The sequence below is a fragment of the Mercenaria mercenaria genome, chromosome 10 (assembly GCF_021730395.1).
Source record: "Mercenaria mercenaria strain notata chromosome 10, MADL_Memer_1, whole genome shotgun sequence".
In the NCBI taxonomy this organism is placed as follows: Eukaryota; Metazoa; Mollusca; class Bivalvia; order Venerida; family Veneridae; genus Mercenaria; species Mercenaria mercenaria.
Genome location: NC_069370.1, coordinates 55,961,121 through 55,984,140, shown reverse-complemented (window position 1 = coordinate 55,984,140; position 23,020 = coordinate 55,961,121). Strand labels below are relative to the sequence as shown.

General features: G+C 34.4%; 1 protein-coding gene across 1 annotated transcript; it reads left to right on the top strand.

Moving 5' to 3' along the window:
* The first annotated feature begins 1,252 nt into the window (after positions 1-1,252).
* On the top strand, positions 1,253-21,147 carry LOC128559945 (glycosyltransferase family 92 protein F13G3.3-like). The gene is made up of 3 exons (XM_053553134.1): positions 1,253-1,551; positions 14,385-14,525; positions 19,840-21,147. Exons 1-3 carry the CDS (start codon positions 1,283-1,285, stop codon positions 20,759-20,761), a joined length of 1,332 nt encoding a protein of 443 aa, XP_053409109.1. The 5' UTR covers positions 1,253-1,282; the 3' UTR covers positions 20,762-21,147.
* Positions 21,148-23,020: the final 1,873 nt, after the last annotated feature.

The following is a 23,020-nucleotide window of genomic DNA, read 5'->3' as shown; positions in this document are numbered from 1 at the left end:
CATAGTGTCATGTCACATTGTCGCCTTTCAGAAGCTCGATATTTCGCATTGTCGCGTCGCATTGTCGTGTCGCATTGTCGCGATGTCGTGTCGCATTGTCGTGCGTCGCGGTCTGCGTTTTTTGTTGCTCGCGACACGCGACAACGCGACACGACACGCGAGAACGCGACGCGACGCTCGACAATGCGAAGCGATTTTTCGCATTGTCGTCTTGCCATGTCCTTCGTCATGACTGTGCCGGAATCGCAACACACGACAATGCAAAACGACACACGACAACGCGACGCGACACTCGACAATGAGAGTGTTCCTGAAAATGTTGCAGACTAGTGCAAATGAACATTAACTTGTAAGGGATGTCTATGAGAGGAAGAATTCGTTTTGCATCGCTCCTGAAAGTCTGTGAGTGCTCCTTAAAGTATCGTAGACAAGTGGAAATGGATTGGAACCTGTTGTGGATGTCTTTAGGAGGAAGAACTCATTTGGCATCGCCTCCTGAAAGTCTGCGAGTGTTCTTGTAAATGTTGCAGACCTATGCAAATGAATATGAACCTGTAAAGGATATCTATGAGAGGAAGAATTTGTTTGGCATCGTCTCCTGAAAGTCTGCGATTGTTCCTGCAATTGTCGCAAACCAGTGTCAATGGATTCTAACCTTTTGGTGATGGATACGGGAGGAAGAACTCGTTTGGCACTGCCTCTTGAAAGTTTGCAAGTGTTCCTGAAAGTGTCGCAGAACAGTGCAAATCAATTGGAACCTGTTTTGGATGTCTTTAGCAGGAAAAACTTATTTGGTATCGCCTCCTGAAAGTCTGCGAGTGCTCCTGCAAGTGTCGCAGACCAGAGCACTGAAATAGTACGTACATGTACAATTTGACAAGAATGAGAATGTCAGCATATGCATAACATGACTTTTTGATTATGACCAGTTTTGCCTGTTAGCGGCTATTTAGAGAGTATTTTTCTTACGCATGTGATGTGGTTACAGATTGCGGAAAATAGAGCCGGTCAACCCCATATTTACTGTGGCTGGATTTTTTCTCTCTTGAATAGTTGATTTGACAAAAATCCTGGTATATACCCAAAGTACCAAATGGATTATGATTAGGCAAAGGATAGCGCCTGTTTAAATGGGTATAGTCCAACAAGTTTTGTAAAAGCTGTTTATGCTACCTGCTCCCCCCATTGTTCAGTATATACTTGTCCCATTTGAAAGTGCAGATATCCCAGTAGTCGAACGCATTACTTAAATATAACTTCCGTATAAAGCGTAGTAAATTGCATGTTTGGGATGAAAGTGAACTTGAAATATTCCTTTAACTTCGTGGTTTTTATAGGCGGTTTCGGATTATTTCTTTGCTTAATTCTCACACAGAATTGGCTGAAAGTGACGATGTGGACAAGTTCTAGCGCCACGGTGACTACATCAGTTCATTCAAGGAGAAATTATATCGAAACACACACAATGAAAAAACGTAGCACATGGATTGATGACTTTCAACATGTGACTAGCGAAGAAACAATGCTTGTATATTCAGCTTACGCGGATGGGTAAGTTACTTATAGTTCGTCACTGTGTATTGAACCACAGTAAGTAATTACTCTAAGTAATAAATGAATACAAAACCACATAGTAGATACAACTCCTGTAAATTAAAGAAAGTTTGAAACAGCAACGAATGATAAAAAACGAAAAAGAAAAAAAACATAAATAATTAAAAAAAAGGTAAGTGACATGCGTTGGAATCGAACTTGTTTTGCATTGATTCGAAACCTGACCGCTACTAATTTGATTTTTATGCCCCCGGCATCTAGTGAGTGTCCTGTCCGTCCGTCCGTTCGTACGAGATTAACCAAATGGGACCGTTTCGTCTAGCATCAATACCCCTTGCTAGAGTGACTTGATACTAATGCAGATGTAACCTTTGAACATTCCTCATCTTCAGACATTACCTGACCTCAGTTTGACCTTGACCTTGACCTCATTTTGGGATTAGGTTGCTTTATATGGGCCATCTCTTGGTTAACCAAATGGGACCGTTTCGTCTAGCATTAATACCGCTTACAAGAATAAATTGATACTAATACAGATGTAACCTGTGACCATTCCTCATCTTCAAACATCACCTGACCTCAGTTTGACCTTGACCTCGTTTTAGTCTTAGGTTGCTTCGTATCGACAAGGATGCCACCGGGGGCATCAAGCGTTTATTGAACGCAGCTCCGTGTTTTTTTTCAAATTTTATTTTCCAACTTAGGTTTACATCAAGTAAACAACATAAGCATCATATTCTAAGTTATATAGTGAGTAAAGGCGGCATATCATATTAACAAATTTCTGGTCAATGGAGAACGACAAGCATATTATAAGTAGCAGTATGATAAATGTATGTATTACTACAGAACATATCAAATGGTGATAATATACCAATGTTCTACCAATGTTGCAATAAATACATTAACGTAAAAAGTTCTTTATAATTACATCGACAAATATACTTAATTTGTTCAGTAAATTTATATTTGTGCTAGAGAACAATTCTTCCAATTTGAAGAAGTTATGATTAACATAATAATAGCGTTTCAAATACTTTATTTCGACAGGTAATCTATAGTTTCTAGTGAAAAAACGCATAATCAATAGACTACGTTTAGATGACAAAATATTGATATAAGCACTTCTATAAAAATCATTTTTTTAGCCTTGTAAATATTAGTGTTTGATGTAATTTGTAAATCAGAATTCCATTTCTGTATAAAGTTGTCTCTAATTGATAGATACGTTATTTATCATACAGTTGTTTGAAAAAGCCAATACATATACATGACTATCCGTTTAAAAAGCCAGAATTTGAGGTCAGTGACCAACTATACTGTCATTTCTTTCTAATATTCAAAATCAAATACTATACCAGACCTATATTTGATACAGTCACCCGTGACAGGTATGCTATGTGATGCATATTACTATTGGAAACGCACCTTTAAATAAATAAAACTCTCCATTTCCTGTAACTTTATAGAGCAGACACAGTGTTCCAGTAGCAACACTGTCTGCTACGAAACCAGGGTTCATGAGTTCGAGCCCCCGCTCCTTCAACTAAAATTACTAACAGGAATATGTTTACTCTAAAGAACCAGGGAAGCTTCCGAAATAGGAGCGGTTTCTGTATCTTGCATTATCCTCGAAGTAAAATTACCAACCGTCTTATACAGGAGCCTCCGCTATGGGTTACTAGTGGCGACTATGAATAAGTTTATTAACAAACAAAGACCTGATAAACAAACTGAACTGTATTTAGAGTTTTATCTATTGGTTGTTTTTCTTTAAATTTTATTGTAAGTTGAGCCGACACAAAATGTGACATAAAAAGTATTGCCAGCTTTAATTCTGGTGATCGAAGACCAAGAATGTCACCCTTGACAGTATTTCAGGCACGGTCTGGCACCTGATTACGGAATCCTGTTTGGACCTTTCGCAAACCTATTTTAACAAAATAACAAACATGTATGCGGACGTGCTTTATCTTTAACGTTACATAACAACTGTAACTCCTACGCCTTGTATCAGTTACTACGATAAGGCCTGTCTCAAAATATTGAGATTTGCTGTTGTAAATGTGTAGATTTCACGTTGTGAAAATTTCTTAAGGACGTAGTATACCTTGTTACCAGGGTAAATTCAAATTACTTGAACCGTAGCAATTTATTGTATTTCGTGTAATTTAATGTTTTAGCTATTACAATATTACAATCATCTCTGTCCCTTCAAGTACAATTTTTATCCAGGTTTAAAGTATATGACCCTCCAAAGGTATTTTATATTGAAAGAAGAAGGGAAATACGGATATTTAACTCTTTACAGTGTATCTGTGTAGTTGATAATTTTACTAGCATGCGCGTTAGCTTTCTAATATAAGCTTAAATGTATATGTCGCGGGGCTCGTGTTTCCATAGTAATGCATTTTCTCTCATTTTTATACAACTATGTATGATAACGGGTTTTTCGACGGCTTTTTGACATTCTGTTAATGACCAACATGGAATATTAGCGTAATATTATTAGCAGAAAACCAAACACTTTACATAGTACCCTATTTAAGGTTTAAAGTAACCATGGCAACATAGATGATTAAAATATCCAATATCTTGCTTTTTATCGTAGTGTCTTAGAAAAATATCAAATAAAATTATCTTTCTCGTTTAATGTAGCTTCAAAACATTTTATTTCTAAAGTAAGTAATATGTTCGTGTTTTTTGCATTTATTTAAACAAATTTCAAAGCTTAAACTACTTACAGAAGTACCTGTCGTCTGACATTTTCATGGAAAAATCATTGCGCTTGCACTGTATTATTCTCACGGATCATGTTGAAAAACAGGCAAAAAGCTGAAGCTGTGTTCCTTAAATGGACCAGTGTCAACCACTTTGAATTCTACATTTAGATATATAGGTAACGGGATTCGATTCCATGGTAACATTAATTTAATTCAAGAAATCACTATTTTCTACTGAAAGGACATCGGACAATATGCTAGGGATTTTGCACAAATTTCAATGCCATTCATGACTTCAATAGCTGATAATTTTATTTAATGGCTTCAAATACTCATAAATAAGTTGTATTGCTATCAAACTGTCACAAAAAATATTTTCATTTCATATTCGTTTTCTTGAAATTCGAACAGTTTATGACTAAGGGTCATATTTTTAGTGAAATAAGCCCATGAACTTCAGATATGTTTATAAGTAAATGTTTTGAATTAATAAATAAACGTTTACAATGCAGATTATCCGTTTATTAACATGTTTCGAAATAACTGAAAAGCGAAAACTTAAACTTTTTAACACATATCTACTTCAGTTCTTTTCACCCGTGCGCCCATGGTAACTTATGCAACGACCATATCCTATTGTCTGTTTTCTTAACATATGTTGTTCTACTGTATTGACACAGGCACGGGTATTATAGAGAGGGTTATATATTGAATACATGCAGTGGTGCAGTTGGCCTCAAAATTTTTGACATGCATTGGCGTAGCTGGCCTTTTTCAGTTGTAGCGGAGGGGTGTAAGGGACTGCCTAGGCCACTGTGTGTCCAGGGGTGCCTGGGCACGTTCTAGATGCATCATTTGCTCTTTTCAAGGTCCCTTAATATTGCATTTTTGGTGTGTTTAGTTTTTCAGTTTCCTAAATTATCTGTAGGCCCAGGACTGCTGTGCTTAAATAATAGCGGCTATAATATATATTTTTTAATGCCTAGCAAACATTTAAATGTGCTTTCTGTTACTCCAATACAAAAAAGAAATAAAACAACATAATAATACATGTAGTAATAAAATACCGACTGGTCCAATATATCAATGGAACAGAACTTCACTAGCTAGTATCAACATTTATGTAGATATTCTTAGGGCGTCAGTGTTAGTTCTTTGAAGGTGATTACTAGTATTTCGGTCGGCTTCGGAATAAGTTTCAGATGTGTGGGTGAATTGGTGTTAATTCTGGGGGTGTCAGTGTTAGTTCTTGGTGCGTCAGTGTTAGTTCTGGGGGCGTCAGTGTTAGTTCCTGAGGCACCAGGGTCAGTTCAGGTGTCTGGACTGTTAGAGGTGAGGATGCTGAATCCAGCTGTTCTTTGGTTCGAATTAAAGCAAAGGGTGTTCTTAAAATGCATTCTAGGTGCGTACAAAGGGTTAAAAAGGCATTTGCAACACAGTGGCACTATTCCCATAGAAGTTCGTCTATATCTCTTTGTCAGGTTTAGGTTGAAGACACATACATCTAGTTGTATATGTCTAAGCCACTTGCTTGGTTCATGACTTGCGACAGACGCAGTTGTCTCAATCCTGATGACACTCAATCGACGGATTTAGATTGTCAAGAGGCAGCATACCTGATTGAAAAATTCATAAGATATACTTAACAGGAAGCTTGATTTTCTGTGTCCACTATTTATTCATTATAGCGTTTTCTATGTTTGAAATATTTACAAAAACGAATAAAGCTGTAGGTTTAAGAAACACATGCAATAAGTGTCAAAATAGTTTATGTAAAATTCATTTGCTGACTACCTGTATCTAGCTTTTTTTCAATTTTTAACACCCCCCACCTCTCCCTGTGACCAAGTACCATTTTTGCAGCATACGTATATAATAATTATTTACAAAGGCATGTGAAATATTTTGTTGCGTCACTGGGGGGAAAGATAAAACGAAAAAAATATTAATGTTCATATTTCAATAGAAATGAGAATGAGAAATGTCTACAAAGTCATCTTTTTTTGTTCACAAACTTTTAAAATATATCAAGAAATGATCTTTAACCATATTTATGATGCTTTTTCAGAAGTCTAGCCCTAGGTCAGTTTTTACTTAATTGGATAGGCAATCTGAATAGGAAAATGTCCGAGGTCCTTTGAACGATTTTAAGGCATAGTTTTAGTATATAAGTACCAAATTATCAATGGAAACGGAAAAATAGGTATTACAAATCATACTGCCCAATTTTTATTTGAAAATGGCCGTAACAAGTAACCTTTCACCCAGCCATATTCCCAATAAGACCAGTTACCAGCATCCATTTTCATTCACTACAGTCATATTTCTGACCGCGAAATGATAAATCTTACACTGTAATAACTGGATTTCTGTTGAAATATCATTGAAAACTATAAAGTAAAAAAAATAAAAATTCTATAACATATTTTGTCCTGTAAAAATATTCTGTTGAAATATCATTGAAAACTATAAAGTAAAAAAAAATATCTATAACCTATAACATATTTTGTCCTGTAAATTTTACATTTTCTTTTTCAATAGACAATACGCTTTCAAATGATATCAAAATTATATGAGTTTACCAGGCATCAATATTTGATATATTTTAATAGCACTGTTATATAGAACTTGCTTATTTGTGTACCTTAAGGCAACAATGTTTTGACGCGTTTCAGCGTTAATTTATTCATTATTTCAGCAATATTTAACCATTAAGCATCAGATCAGGGACAGGTTAATGAACTTTTTTCAAAAGAATAAATATACAAACACATTTAATTGTCGTAAACGTTGTCGAAAATCGTCACGTTAGCTTCCGGTTTGGCATGCGCACGTACAAATGTTAAGGTATACTACTTCCTTAAACGTCTCAAGTCAAAATATATTTGTGTTTTATTTTTTGCAGAAAAACGAATAGATATTGCATAGTGTCTCATTAAACCCTGCGATAAGAGAGATATCTTTACACTTTAATTTATCTGAAGTATGACTTCCTTATAACATTGAATTTTGAGGAGAAACTTAAATATTGATTGAAATTCCGGATGTTTGGCATATGATAAGTTTTGACTGTTGATCGTTAAACAATTCATTTTTTAGATTCAAGTGTATTATTAGATACTGTTCGTCCGCCACTCGTTCTTGGTACTCAACTCCTCAGATTGATATAATCTAACTGAAATATAACTTGGAATACACATTGGAATACACATCATATCAATATAATGCGGATTTGTTCATATTGCCCTATAATTTTTTTCTGGAGTTATGATTGTTTGGACTCAACCTCTCTTATTCAAATTAAACTTTGTGATGATTATCAACATCAAGTAGACATGAGAATTTGGTAATCTGCATGTAACTACAAACATGGTATCAAAAAGGACTCAGTGCAAAATTATTATATGACATGTAGTTCTCTAACCATTCATTTTATTAGCTTCGGTTTTTCCTAGTCTCCTCCTTTCCTAATTTTATAGGAATTTCTGTATCATTCTGATCCGATGCTTCTTTATAATATACGTCACTTTATTTCTGATTTATGTTTTGATATTTTATTTTTTCTTATTCCAATGTACTAAAGCATATACCAGCTATAACGTTGCGTCTATTAATACTGCCGTCCGTTTCCGGCCAGAGACCACCGATTAAAAAAAATGTTCACGGAACTTTCTCGGAATAAGGTAACCATATACCTGGAAATGAGGTAAAGTTTAATTCGTTCTGGTTGGTATTTCTATACATATTTTGACACTATTGTTTACATTTGATATTTATGAAAACAGTTTCATAAAACAGTTTTCCCGGCATGCCAAAGATGTAAACAGGGGTCATATCATTCCCACGAAAAGTACTCAAATAAAGTTTCACTATTCATATGTTTTCCATCCATTATTTTGATTGAACTAAGATACTTCTTAAAAAACGTGTTTCGACTTATGGAAGGCCGTACACGTCATAATATAATGAAAGTCAATGGAAAAACAATTGATGGTCTCTAACCTTCTAGTAATTTTAACGTAACGTACTATGACGTTATATCCGTTGTTTATTATTATTATTCTCCGAAGATGGCATGTAGCCGAAACGTTGGAATATTAGTAAATTGTAAATTGACTGCGTGTTTCCTTTTTATCCACTTTATTGTAATCTGTATGTGACATTGATAGCTTATCAGCGTTAATGTTAGTCCGTGAAATGTTATTGCATATTACTGTTACTGTGTCGATGTAGTTGCGATTCCTTGCTTGGGTAAAAACAATTTGTAAAAACATTCGTTCCATTTAAACGTTAAAATGACAATAAGATGATTCAATCAAAGGATGCATATTTGGGAAAAAGGTCTGCATGGTGTTTAAAGACTTCTAAGGGAATGTGGGAGCCAAGCGAGCGTAGCGATATGGAATTTCATATTCATGATATGGAATATTTGGTGCCTCACAGCGAAGAAGAGGTGGTAAATTGATTTGCTGAGTGCTGATCGGTGGGTAGATGGTCTCTTTTGATTTTTGGGATCAGTAGGTCAAAGGCCGAGGTCAAAATTACCTTGACACTGAAAAGGGTTTCCCCTTTATAACTAGAAAAGTTTTTAGTCTACAGTCGTTAAACGTCACAGATTGATTGCTTGTGATCAGTCGATGATCTGCACAGTTTTGAGGCTCCGTTGGGCAAAGGTCAATGTTACAGTGATCTTGAACCTGAAAGAAATATCTGCTCAATAACTAAACAGTTGTAACAGGCCCAGTATATCTGTTAGATTTCAACTGCACAGATGGCACATTTTTCGTCTTACACCGGTTAATATTCTAATATTTGACGTTTAATGATTTTCGTCTGCTGTTACGATGCATTTATTTGGAACGCACATCGCTAAAAACTTACTTACTTATGTCCTCTTGTGCATGGTTGGTCAGTTTCACTAAGTGTTATTTTGTAATCAGTTGCCTAGATACAATAGCTGCGACCAATGAAACAATTTTAATGTATATTTATGCGGCAAGGTGTACATAAATGGAGAAAACGACCATTGTTTGTTGGAGGGTTCCTTCTGCGTAATATGTAGGGTTCATGTATATTTGTTAATAAATTTGTAATTTAGTGGGACAAGACACATGTTCTATATATTAATTGTAGTATCTACTTTTATTTCAAGTTTAGGTCTGATTCTCAGGTGTTCTCCGAGCCGAATTCGAACACTGGAATCGTATTATCTGTCTCAAACTATATTTGTCCCCTAAACCCCTGCGTCGCCCGTTACACAATAACTTGTCCTTCAGATGTCAAACTTTATAAGATGCTTCCCTGTGGTCAGTAGATTATCCTTATTTGATTTAATGCTAACTGGTGAAATTCTGAAACTTATCAATGAGATATTTCTTTGTTTCACTCACAGTTCTTTGTTTTTCAGACAAAAATTATCTCCCTTGAAATATGTTCTTTCATCATCCCCGTTTGTTGCCTTTGGAAACACCGGTACAGTAAGGCTATCCAACATTCAAGCTATACACGAGTCAAATACAGTTAGGCAATCTGTACAGAATAAACTAGCTATACTAGAGTTTTCGAAAGAAATTACATTAATGTTCTATAAATGTTACCTTGCTTGATGTTGAGCTTGCTCTGTGCTGGAACAGATATAAAACTCTCAGAATCAAGGTTAACAACACGATTAAACATGCAAAAGAAGTATTTTTAATAATATAGAATTCACACTGGAAATTGGTTAAACTATAAGTCAAAGAAAATTCTTCAAATTGCAAATGCCTACCTCCTTAAAGGAAACATAACGATTCCTTTGCATTCACAGATAAGGATAAGGCTAACACATTAAATTATGTTTTTGCATCTATTCTCCTATTGACGACTCAGAAGCTACATTACCACCATGTACAAGTCAAACAAATAAAGTACTATAAGACATAAAAGTAATTGAACAAGATGTAATTGATGTTCTCTCCAATCGTGTTGTTAACAAAGCAAGTGGACCTGATGAAATAAGCCATCGTATGTTAAAAGAAATTCGTTTAACTATTTGCAAATCATTGGCAGTTTTATTTAACAAACTCTTGGAGTTAGATATATATCCTGAATGTTGGAAAACTACTTGTAAACGTTATGGCATTATTTAAGAAAAGGTGATAAAGCTACGCCGTCTAACTATAGACCTGTCTCATTCATTAGCTGTCTTGGGAAGGTAATGCAACGCTTTATAATCAAATACTTATATAACTACAGTCGAACTTCGATGGCTCGAACTCGAGGGTCCCGTTGAAATAAGTTCGAGTTTTCCGTTGTTCGAGCCATCCAAATGGCGGCCATTTTGAATTTGGGATTTCGACGGCATGATGTGTTACAAACCTTACATCGTAATATATTGTCATATTGTACCTACATGTGTGTATGATACGATGATTTGTAAAAACGAACGCTGAAATAGTCTTTATTATTTATTTTCAAACATTACATAGATACGAAAAAAACACAGATAAAACACTAATGTAATCATAAGAATTTGGTGAAGACAGCATCAAATAGAAAGATATGAATAGCAAACCTTTATGAATCATAGTCCAGTGCAAATATTTTCAAATATAAACACGTTAAAACGCAAACAATTAATTCACGGACATGTACACAGAAATATAATTTGAAAACGGTACTAAATGACGATACGTGTAGACATAGGCTATAAAAAGACACATGAAATCAATACACAACATTAATGAGCATACGTCAGTTTATTCACAATATCAATGAGTCATGTACAGAATACAGTTTTACAGTTTATTTTTTTTTTTGAGAAATCCTTGATGTAGGACTGAACCGCCGAACGCTTGTTGAAATCTAATTTGGAGAGAGATTTGTACATAGAACACATGAGATTGAGTTTTTCACATTTGATGATGGCGTTATATATTTTGTTTCTAAAGTTTTTGGATCTTATTTTCGTTTTGTTCCTTGCCTTCCAGTATGCAGCCGACTTAGCTATCTCCCCGTTTCCGGGTCCTTTTCTAAGTTATTCAGCCATGCTAAAGCAGTATGAAAGTTAACATCGAATACCCCGTTTTTATGCAGAAAAAATAAAGACAGACATTGCTCAATTATTTTAAATACTTTTATTCGGATTAATCAAAGCCCATTAAAGCATTGCAGTGAACAAAAGTCACTTTGTTTAATTTGTTTGTCGTATATCGTCGCTAATTACATAAACGTGTGAAAATTACGCACGCACCGGTTAAAGGGGAAGCTTGGCGAATGTCAGGCAGAGGTGTGAAAAACTTTGTAAACACAAGCCATTCCGGCGACAAATTGGCTGTTCGACTGAATAGATGTAATTATCACTGTAATTGAGCCGAAGGGACCACGAAATGAGTTCGAGAGTTCGAATTTTCGAAGTTCGAGCGATCCGAGGTAGAACTATATAGAATAAAGAAGGAATAAATTCGGGACCGGGCGAAGAGTTCGAGCGATCCCGGGTGTTCGAAAGATCCGAGTTCGAGCCATTGAAGTTCAACTGTATTATGAAAATAAATTTGTATTTAAAAATCAGTCAGGATTTATTCCGGGTCATTCTACAGTTTATCAGCAAATTGATATTTATAATCATTTTTTTAAAGCTTTTGATGACAAAAATGCCACATGTATTTCTTTTGCAATATAAGTAAAGCTGGCATAACAGCCTTCTTTACAAACTGAACCAATATGGAGTTACTGGTAATATCTTAAATTGGATATCTAGTTATCTAGATAGCAGGAAGCAAAAGGTTTTCGTGGGATCAGAATTCTCTGAAGAGAGAGTAATTAATGTCGGTTTGTCCTAGGGCTCGATGTTTGGGCCTCTGCTGTTTCAAATAGACGTATATACGTTAATGATATTGCCGATTGCTTTTCTAGCATAACACGAATGTTTGCCGACGACAGTTCTTAATCATTAAGTTCGAATGACATTAAATATATCGAGCCAACGATAGATACAGATTTTAATATTATATCACGATGGGCATCACAATACAACACAATTTGGTGTACATCATTAACACGATGTGTACTTGTGTATTTTAACAGGACTTTTATGGCCGATCTTTTTTTCCTGACGTTATTACTAAACTACATTTTCCAAACAATTCACATAAAACTTACATGAATATCAAATATTCATATCGGTTGGACACTTATGTCTCATTATCATTTGTTTGTTGGGGTGTTAATAATAGTATTCTATCAAGCATTTTCAGGCATATGTCATACAAGGTTGACATCATTCTTCGTTTCCTTTGTTCAAACTATCTTTCGATAAAGACGACATGTCACAGGCAATGTCGCCACATATGAAACTGATATGATTATCATATGATTCTCATATGAGACCTTTCATATGCTAATCATAAAAAAGAGCCGGATATGATAAGCATATGATAGCAGTTTATGATATCAGTTTCATACGAAATGAATTTCATATGCAAATATGCATAGCATATGATATGAATATGATACCAATATGAAATTCATGTGTTAGCTGCTTTCATATGCTACTCATATGATTCTAGTTCTATATGCTTTTCATATGTAAGTTTTTTCATATGTCACTCATATGATTCTACTTTTATATGCTTTTCATATGTTATCCTTTTCATATGCTACTAATGTTGTAATGTTTTTGTATGCTGGTCGTATGCAAGCCCTTTCGTACGCTACCATGCTACATATTTTTTTTATGGTTCATCTCTGTTGTTGGTTGAAAAGTGGCATCTTTCTTTCGTAAAAGACTGCTAGGGCCCCGCTGGAACAAAATCATCTTTAAAAAACAAATACAAAGAAGTATTGACATTTCCATCTTTATTTTAATTTTTCTTTACAAAAGAAAACATTGTGATTTGTTTATATTCAAACACAAGAATGTTTAACAATTACATTTAGGTATAATAATTACATTTAATAACAAACATTTTTACAACCAAAGCTTGTGAATTAACGCTCTATAGAAATATGGAACAATTCAAGGAACGAAACCCTGCGTGATACACAAAGGAAGTATAGTATACAAATATCTACATATCAAGTGGTCATTGGTTAACTTTTCAGTCAAGAAAAATGACTATTGACCCAGAAGCCAGGTCAATAGTTTACTGATGAGGGTCAACAGTCATTTTCTGAGGATACATTGGCCATCTGAAAGGGTGGTAGCTATTTTACTAAAGTTCAAACTCTCTACTATAGACACCATTTTAATCAAAAGTCTGAATATTTTGTACATAAGTTGTTGCTTTGGAGGCACGCACCTAAGAAAGATGACATTTGCATGTATAGAGATGTCTTTGATCTGTATAGGTGTTGTTTACAGAGGTTAGACTGATATTGTACAAATATTAACTCAGGAAGAAGACTTACATTGCATAACATGTTTCTTTAACACTAACGTAAAACAATAACTTCCAACAGCAATATGCTAACCAAGTATTAAAAAACAAAAATATGTAAACAAAAGTAATCTACGTAATGTTGCACTACTTAGGCTAACCTTGAGTATCCAAAATGCACGAAAAAAACTAACGCTATTACTTTTGAGTAGATATTACTCTATTGTAAGGTGCAACCATAATAATTTTACAAGCACTATGTCAAGCTTTCATCCAGTATATTTCTGTTGTCTACACGTACATTTTTATTACTAGAGTGAATGTGCCTCAGATACTTTATCTAAAATTCTATCTGAAAATAGTACATAATTAATGTAACAAGTGACAGAGTATTGCAGTGGCAATACAAAAGTCCTCCTTATTTGTAGTTGTTGGCAACAGTATTAAGACTAAATATGCTTCAAGGCATTTAGCAGCTAAGAAACAAAAGCTATTTTTACTTAAATTTCATTAGTGACCTTGATCTACAAGCATGACACATTGTCTCATAATGGGGAACATGTGTGTGCAGTATTAAGATGATCCATCAATGCATATAGAGGTAGAGCAGAAACAAATTTTACTTAACCTTCAATACAAGGCATTTTCAAAAAGTGAAATTAACTTTCTGGTGTGAATGCTCATGCCCATCTAACAGTACATTGTTTCTCGCTAAAGAACATCTTCATTTCTTATTCCATCTCGTTTACAGGCAGACGAAAGTTCGAATAATTGGTATTACAAACGATATGAAAGCTGATTTACTCTGTATACTATGGTATAATTCTTTTGACATAACAACGAAGCTGGTGAAAGCGTATGTAGCAGATATCAACGAAAGTCATGGAAAAAGGTACGTTTGTTTTTAAGCTAAGAAAAACAGAGCTAAGACGGAGCTAAAATGTGGAAAATTTAAACTAACACCAAGTGTTAAACGTTAAACGTCAAAATTGAAACGATGGTACTTTCAATTCATTGTCTGAAAAAAAGAAGAAACACTGGAATGTATATACCCTTGAAACAGCCGAATATTTAGCATAAACGTATCTTTGTCGTAGGAGTTCACTGTATGATAATGTTGTATAATCGTACTAGCTCTCGACTGCAGAACTTACACTTGCATTTCATGTTTCATGTAACACGTTGGTGACCAGCTATTGCTGCGTTGTCATCCATTGGAAACCTAAAGTTGTGTTGGATACGGAGATTTGATGTGTTTCTTACTGAGCAGAACAGAATTTACTGCCATGTAGATGGTTGCGATGTGACCCTCTTTTGGAAGTTTTGCGCATTGGCACCTCTGCACGCGATGTGACCCTCTTTTGGATGTTTTGCGCCTTGGCACCTCTGCATGCGATGTGACCCTCTTGAAGTTTTGCGCCTTGGCACCTCTGTACGCGATGTGATCCTCTTTTGGAAGTTTTGCGCCTTACGCGATGTGACCCTCTTTTTGAAGTTTTGCGCCTTGGCACCTCTGCATATAGCTGTAATACTTACTTAATTCATTGTCAGTCATAGATCTTGAACAATCGATAGAATAGCATGCATTCAGTTTATATATATCTACATAACAGTTACTTGTTATTCTTGACAGTGACTTATATGCTCACTGGGCCGGATATCAGTTTGTATGTAAATAACAAAATTGTGTTTTGCTACCAAGTATTAAGTGACATGGTAACGTAAAAATTACTTAGTTTTATTTAATAACAAATGTGTTAGCTACATGGGTTATTCCATTACGCGTGTAACGTGAAGATAATCATTTTAAATTTCGTCACATTTAGGCAATTTTAGAGTCATAAAAACGAAAAAATACGAAAAATGTCAAGTATTTCCTTCGGTTACCAAAGCGTTCTGTAAGTTTAAATTCATTTGCATAAATTCTATTTGTAAAGAAAGTGGGCATTAGATCCCTTTTCCAAAACCGGACAGCAGATCAGTATCTTCTAAGAGAATTTTTTTTCTGTCAAATTTGTTTACGACGGAATCACAAACATTGCAATGCTTTTAATCTGGTACTTTATATATTCTGGCATAGAGTATTGCACCAAATACGACAGCCTCTATTATTTGTTTATGTCGAAAACTGGCTCTAACAGATACCTCTATATCCATTTTTAGTGAAAGATGGGCGTGCTTCGATTGTGGGAGAGTTTTTGTTTTATTCAATATATTGAAGAGTCTCTCCGACCGTGAAATCTTCATGTAATTGACTTAACACAGATTGCGGCAGTGTCGTTACGAAATATATAGTAACGAAATACATGTGCTGTCCACATTGTATAACACACGTTTGCCAATGCTCAAAGTTGTACCAGTGTTCGCTAGTTCCTGGTCTTTACCTTTAAGTTTTGTCGATAGCTTTCTTTGGCGGACTGTATATACCTCATCAGGAAGGTTGAACAACTGAAGTCCTCCATTGTGGCCCGTTATCGTTCCCTTGTATAGTTAATTCGACATGTAAATTGATAGTTCAATAATTATGAATTTCATACAAAAATAACAATGGCTGATGCACCATGCTAATTGCCAAATGCAAAGTATTTAATGCGAATGGCAAACTAATTAATGCCAAATATTTAATGCTAAATGACCTTATGAATATCACTTTTAATTATTTGAAGACAGATAATATTCTACCAGCCTTATTTGAAAAGTAACATGCTCTACCAGGACCGAAAATGTTTATTATTAAACTGTTTAGAATTCTTTTTTGAATAGTACTGAACACCGGTGCGCCATGCTAAATGCTAAATGACAAATAGTTAGCGCAAAATGTTTTTTGCTAAATGTTTATTGTCAAATGGTTATTATCTATGGAAGGCCGATGCGCCATGTTAATTGTCAAATGCTAAATGACAAATAAGTAATGCAAAATGCTATTTGCCAAATGCTGAATGTCAAATATTGATGGCAAACGGTGATTGTCAAACGATAAATGGTAATTGTTTATTGAGAAAAATGCGAAACAACAAATGTCAAATGCTTATTTGTTAATTGCTTACTTCAAAAGAGCTGAATATACCAATGTATGAATGCATCCTTTAAATAGTCACTGTCCTTTTGTCTGTATTAAAACCTTTTTTTCTAAACATTTTAAGAGTAAACAGTTTCGATCCAAAGTTTATGACCGATAGAATATGTTATTGTTTCAAGTCAGACTGGTAGAACATTATGTCTTAGAATATTAAAAAGTTACATTCATAAGGTTAAGAGATAGAAGTCATTAATTCATAAATCTAAAGAAGTTGACGGTTAACATTTGTCATTTAGCAATAAGCATTAGCTATTTTACACTAAGCATTTGGCATTTAGCATTAACTATATGGCATAAAGCATTTGGTGTGTAGCATTTAGGAATAAGTAATTGGCATTTAACATTAGATAATTGGCATTTAGCATCAAATATTTATCATTTGGCATTTGGAAATTAGCATGGCGCACTGGCCTTCTAATTGTGAATTGCGAAATGCTAACCAAGAAATGCAAAATGCTTATTGCTAAGGGCTCTTTTCAAACAAAGGGCTGGAGAATCCAACCTTAAGATAGTCATTGGCCTTTGTTACATACTTCTGTTCCTATTAAAAACGTTTCCTAAACATTTTAGAGTAAACAGTTTCAGTTCCATTTTCATTTGACAGGTAAAACATGATATTGCCTCGAATCGGACTGATGGAATATTACATGTTTTCACATACAACAAGTAATTCAAAGGAACATTTATTAGCTAAAAGATACAGGTCATTAACTTATTAAGTGAAAGAATTTGACCATTAGCATTTATCATTTAGCAATTTGACATTACGCATTTAGCATTTGGCATTTAGCATATAGTATGTAGCATTAAGAATTAAGTAATTGGCATTTGGCATTAAATATTTTTCATTTATCATTTGGCAATTAGCATGACGCACCGGCCTTACATAGAATAGAGACAAAGTTATGTAACAAAGGCATATGACTATTTAAAGGATGTATTCTTACACCAATATATTCAGCTCTATTTTTGATAAGCACTTGGCATTTATTGTTTCGCATATCCCAATTAACATCAGCATTAGTCGTTTGACAATTACCATTTGACAGTCAATATTTAGCATTCAGCACTAGCATATAGCATTTAGCAATAACTATTTGTGATATAGTATTTGGCACTTAGCACATTGGTCTATTTCTAATGTTTAGTAACCAATATATTTTTAGAAGATGTATCAAATGCTTTAAAAACTCAACACAAATAATTTGCACAAATAAATGACCTCACAGAGTACGCCACAATGGAAAGCCGGTGCGCCATGTCAATTGCCAAATGCTAAATGACAAATATGTAATGCTTAATGCCAATTACTCATGCTAAATGCTATGTAAAAACGCTATATGCCATATACTTACATTTTTGTAATATCAAATAGCTAATGCTTATTGCGAATGATAATTGCTAGTCCTCAAATTCTTTAACTTTATGACTTATTGACCAGTATCTCTTAAAGTAATGAATATAACTTTTAATTATTTCAAAACATATAGTGTTCTACCAATTTGATATGAAGCAATAACATGTTGTACCGGTGATGGGATCATGGGACCGAACTCTTTACTTTAAAATGTTTTTAACAACTTTTTGACATTAAGCATTTGGCAATTAGCATGGCGCACCGGCCCTCTATACGCCACTTACTCTGACATTCGTTTTATTTTTGCAAATGTATGCCTCTTTCTATCTAATAATAATAGTAAACGTTTAACGATAAACTGTTGAAAAAATCGAGCGCGATGTCATACAAATACATGGCATTTATATAGCGCAAAAATTATAAAATATTGTATTGCGCTTTACAATTACATAACACACATTTAAAATATATACAGACAAAATATGAACAGGATTATAGAACCTATATTTAGAGATTTGGACATGTATAAATACTATTTTACACCACTTCTGATATTTTGTATTTTAACAAGACTACACTCATTGTTCATGAAACTGCCTAAATAAATGTGTTTTCAGTTTTGATCTAAAGCTGGCTTCAGACTGAATGTTTTTCAGATAGCTAGGTAGATCGTCCCACCATCTGGGACCAACAACTGCCATAGATCTGTTTGCTAATTTTGTTCGCCGTCTAGGGATGTTAAAGTTAGTGTCACTTTGTGAGCGAAGTCTGTATCGTTGTCGAGTAGGTACAAACATTTCCCTGAGATATACTGGAGCTGTACCATTGATGACACGGAAGACTATTACTAACACTTTGAACATGACTCTAGAACTAACTGGAAGCCAGTGTAATTCTTTCAGAAGTTCGACACTTGGGTTTTCATAGGAAGCATTCTTGACTACTCTAGCGGCATGATTTTGGACTCGCTGTAGTTTATTAGTTTGGTAGGCTGGAATTTCTGTAAATTAACTGTTGCAGAAGTCAATGTGAGACTGAACCAATCCATACACTAATGATTCAGTTGACTTTTGTCATTTAGCAATAACTCTTCTTTACATAATTTTCTTTGTTAATTATATTAACCGGCAATTTCTGAATATTTCAAAGAAGCATTCAGTTTGAAATTTGTGTGCTATTTGGTGATTATATATGTAAAGAATTTCAAATTGAATAAATATCGGTCAAATCACGCCGAGTAGTCAAAATGGTGGCTACATGTCCAGCCGCAGAGTACTGTGTGAGCACTAGGTATAATTTGCATATATACATGGTTGTTCGTTTTGTCTGCGTTAATTTTGTTCAGGCATGATTCTTTTCCATAAGCATTCTATAAATTTTAATTCATTTCTTTTGAAAACTTCCACGCACATGTTTTGTCTATTCAATCACTTGCTTTATTTTATGTTCTAAAAACAACCTAAATTTCATTGGCCGAAACCGCTCATGATATTTCAAAATATATTTCTTGTTTAATGGTTAGCGGGTTTAAAAATGACTTTCTAAAAATAGAATGGAAGTTATTTATTGTTACTTTCAAACATTAAATATGTTGCAACAAATATTTGTTACTTATTCATAAACCTGAACCCATATAATAAAACAGTTATTTACTCTTGAGCCATTGTATATGATGTGATATTCACCGGAAGAGGGTAATATTGACCCAAGCGATAGCGATCAATAATTGTATAATGTTATATATTTGAGTCTTTTTCTTAAATTTTTCAGTCATACGGCTGCCTACTTTGTCTGTTACCTGTGTGACTTAGATATGCCAGATGCTGTTTCTATTGTGACGTTTTCTACCATTCATAATCCGCTGAACATTTTACCCGTGCACGTGAATCCCCAATTAAAGACACAGAAACACTTCACAATGTGCCTGTCGCCAATGCATTCATCATTCAGTGACAGTTCGCAGCTGCTAGAATGGATTGAACTTCATAAGATCCTAGGTGTTGAAAGGTTTCTGATATACGTCCAAAGTGTATCCAATGACGTGAAACAAGTATTAAAATTCTATGAGAAAGAGAATAACGCAATGGTAGCAACGTTGCCATGGTCTTTATCTAATGACCTTTGCAAAAATGTTATACTGCATTACTGTGGGCAACTTGCTGCTCTAAATGACTGCCTGTACCGCAGCAAAGGTTACAGCTATTACATTGCTGCCACGGATCTTGATGAGGTCATTATTCCGCAACACAAAGATGATTTCACGTGGCTTGATATGTTACTTAATCTTCCGGACCATAGTGTTTATCTGTTCAGAAACTCGTTTGCAATTAGAAATCTAAAGAATAGTGCAGGTATTAAAGAAAACACACCTTTAATGACTGAATATTTAATGAGGGATGACTTTATATACGAACCACGTGTGCGCTCAAAGACGATCTCGTGGACTGATGACGTTGTTACGTTAGGTATACACAATGTTTGGGCGATGCGGTCAGGGGACGAGTATGGAGTGGATCCAAGTGTTGGACTGCTACATCATTACCGGAAGTCACCCGTGGCGTACCCAGAAGGTGTGCATGTTTCCAGACTAAAAAGTAATGTTACAGTAAAATATTCCCGGGAGCTTAGAGAACGAGTATCTTTGGTTCGAGAAAAAATGGAAACCAGTTCGCCTAAACACCGATCTTCATGACTTTATATTGCATTGTTTTCTTCTAGTCAAAAGGAAATTTGTTCAACGAACAGTTACGTTACGAATACATTTGCCTTGCTTGTCATCTGTTTAAAATATGACTCGGTGAAAGTTAAATGAAAATATTCAAAATGTCTTTTTCAGCTTTCCAGTATAAATTATGTTCGTTTTACATGTAAGAGTGAAATATATTTCACTTGTGAGCACCATGATTTACATTTTCACTGGCAGTGGCCCGTAAAAATATTGCATATGGTGTTCAGTCGGTGAAATAAACTTTCATCTTACATCGCAACAAACAAATATCCACTATACACACTAATCAAACCTTGTATCTGTCTTTGATGCAAGAAGCAGTACATCTTTTTTATATATATATTTCTCACCTTTTTAGGAAAATGTATTGTAAATAACATGTTAAAATTTCATATGCAATGATATCATTTTATGACTCTAACGTTAGCTATCTCTGTATCTAATATTGTTTGCCGACGACGCTGTTATTTTCTCTGATACAGTTACGGGATTACAGCAATCAATGGACAACTTAAAACGGTACTGTGATAAATGGAGCTTAACTATAAATGTCGAAAAAACTAAAATAATGGTCTTTAGAAAAGGGGGCGCCTTGAGAAATTCAGAGAAATAGACCTACGATGGAATAGAAATAGAAATTGTTGACCATTTTAACTATCTCGGATTGGTTTTGACATCCGGTTGCTCATTTCAAACAGCGATTAGTACACTGGCGGGAAAAGGCTTAAAAGCAATAGGATCGCTCTACTCAATAATAAAAGATATAACTGTTCCGACAGAAATCATGCTTAATCTGTTTGACGCGTATGTATCTTCAATTCTATCATACTCAAGCGAAATCTGGGGTTTCTCAAACGCTGAATGTATAGAACGCGTACACAGAAAGTTTTTGAAGTGGACTTTTAATGCTAAAATGTCAACTAGCAACCTACGCTTGTATGGAGAATCTGGCCGTGTGCCGTTAATCATTGAACGCAAAATAAGAATTATTAAATACTTTTTAAAAATACACCAAAGAAGAGAAAATTGTATATTGACAAATATTCTGTCACGCCAGTTAGATTTAACGAACAGAGGAATTGATAATTGGTCTCTAAAAGTGAGAAATATGTTGAACGAAATAGGATTTGGTGACGTTTGGATTTTCCCCAGTTCAGTGAACATGGACCAGTTTATACCAGTATTAAGGCAACGACTAAAAGACACATTCATAAATGAATGGAGAGAAAATATGAACTTCCACCCATCGTTACATATGTACAAAGAGTTAAAACAGGTGTTTGAAATGTCAGATTATCTGAAAATTCGGAATAATATAAACTGTAGAAGGGCTATTCTTAAAATAAGACTGAGTTCTCATGACTTAATGATTGAAAAAGCCAGACATTCTGCAAACCCCATACCGAGACAGGAAAGAAAATGTGTTTTTTGTGACCTTAATGATTTTGAAGACGAGTTCCACTTCATTCTAAAGTGTAGCTGCTATGCAGAACTGCTCAAAATGTATATTAGTAAATATTTCTCTGAAAATCCAAGTGTTTTTAAATTCATGGAATTATTAAACTCGACAAATAAGAATACATTAACGAAACTTGCATTATATATTACTAAAGCTTTTAAATTAAGACAGTCTAATGTTAGACCATATGTCACTTAGATATTAGTCTATTTATGTTCATTCGTTTTTTGAATATACTCTCACATCTTAAAATTCATACTTTGTGTTATGCTTATGTTAATTTTGATTTTTCTCGCATCTTTACATGAATATGTATTTTACATGAATATGTATTTTACGCATGCCAAAAAAATATGTTTATATGTTTTTTGTTGTGTCGATGAGCTTTTCATGCTTAAGACAAATAAAATTTATGTTATGTTATGTTATGTAAAAAGTCACAAAAAGAGGTCAATGCATTTTCTTTTAAGTAAACGAGTAAGTATCATATGTAAGGATACTGAATGGTAAATATTGGCGTCTGTTTCTGATATATGATGGTATGATGAATATGAAGCATTTCTAAGTTATGGCATGATTAAGAAGACATTGCGCGTTTATTTTGATTTTCCTGTCTTGAAAATTACAAATTAAGTGTATTTTTGTGTTGAATTTGTAAAATGAATTAAAATGATCATCGCCCTTTTCAATTTCAAACTACTGTTCTAAACGTGTGCGAAATTTCATAATAAATTATTTGTAACATGAAATACTTTGTAGGATTT

Excerpts from the sequence above, each read along its gene's own strand:
- LOC128559945 (XM_053553134.1), top strand. The coding sequence starts at position 1,283 with ATGTTTGGGATGAAAGTGAACTTGAAATATTCCTTTAACTTCGTGGTT. Across the intron at positions 1,552-14,384 it reads TATTCAGCTTACGCGGATGG|GCAGACGAAAGTTCGAATAA; the intron begins GTAAGTTACTTA and ends TCTCGTTTACAG. Across the intron at positions 14,526-19,839 it reads AACGAAAGTCATGGAAAAAG|TCATACGGCTGCCTACTTTG; the intron begins GTACGTTTGTTT and ends TAAATTTTTCAG.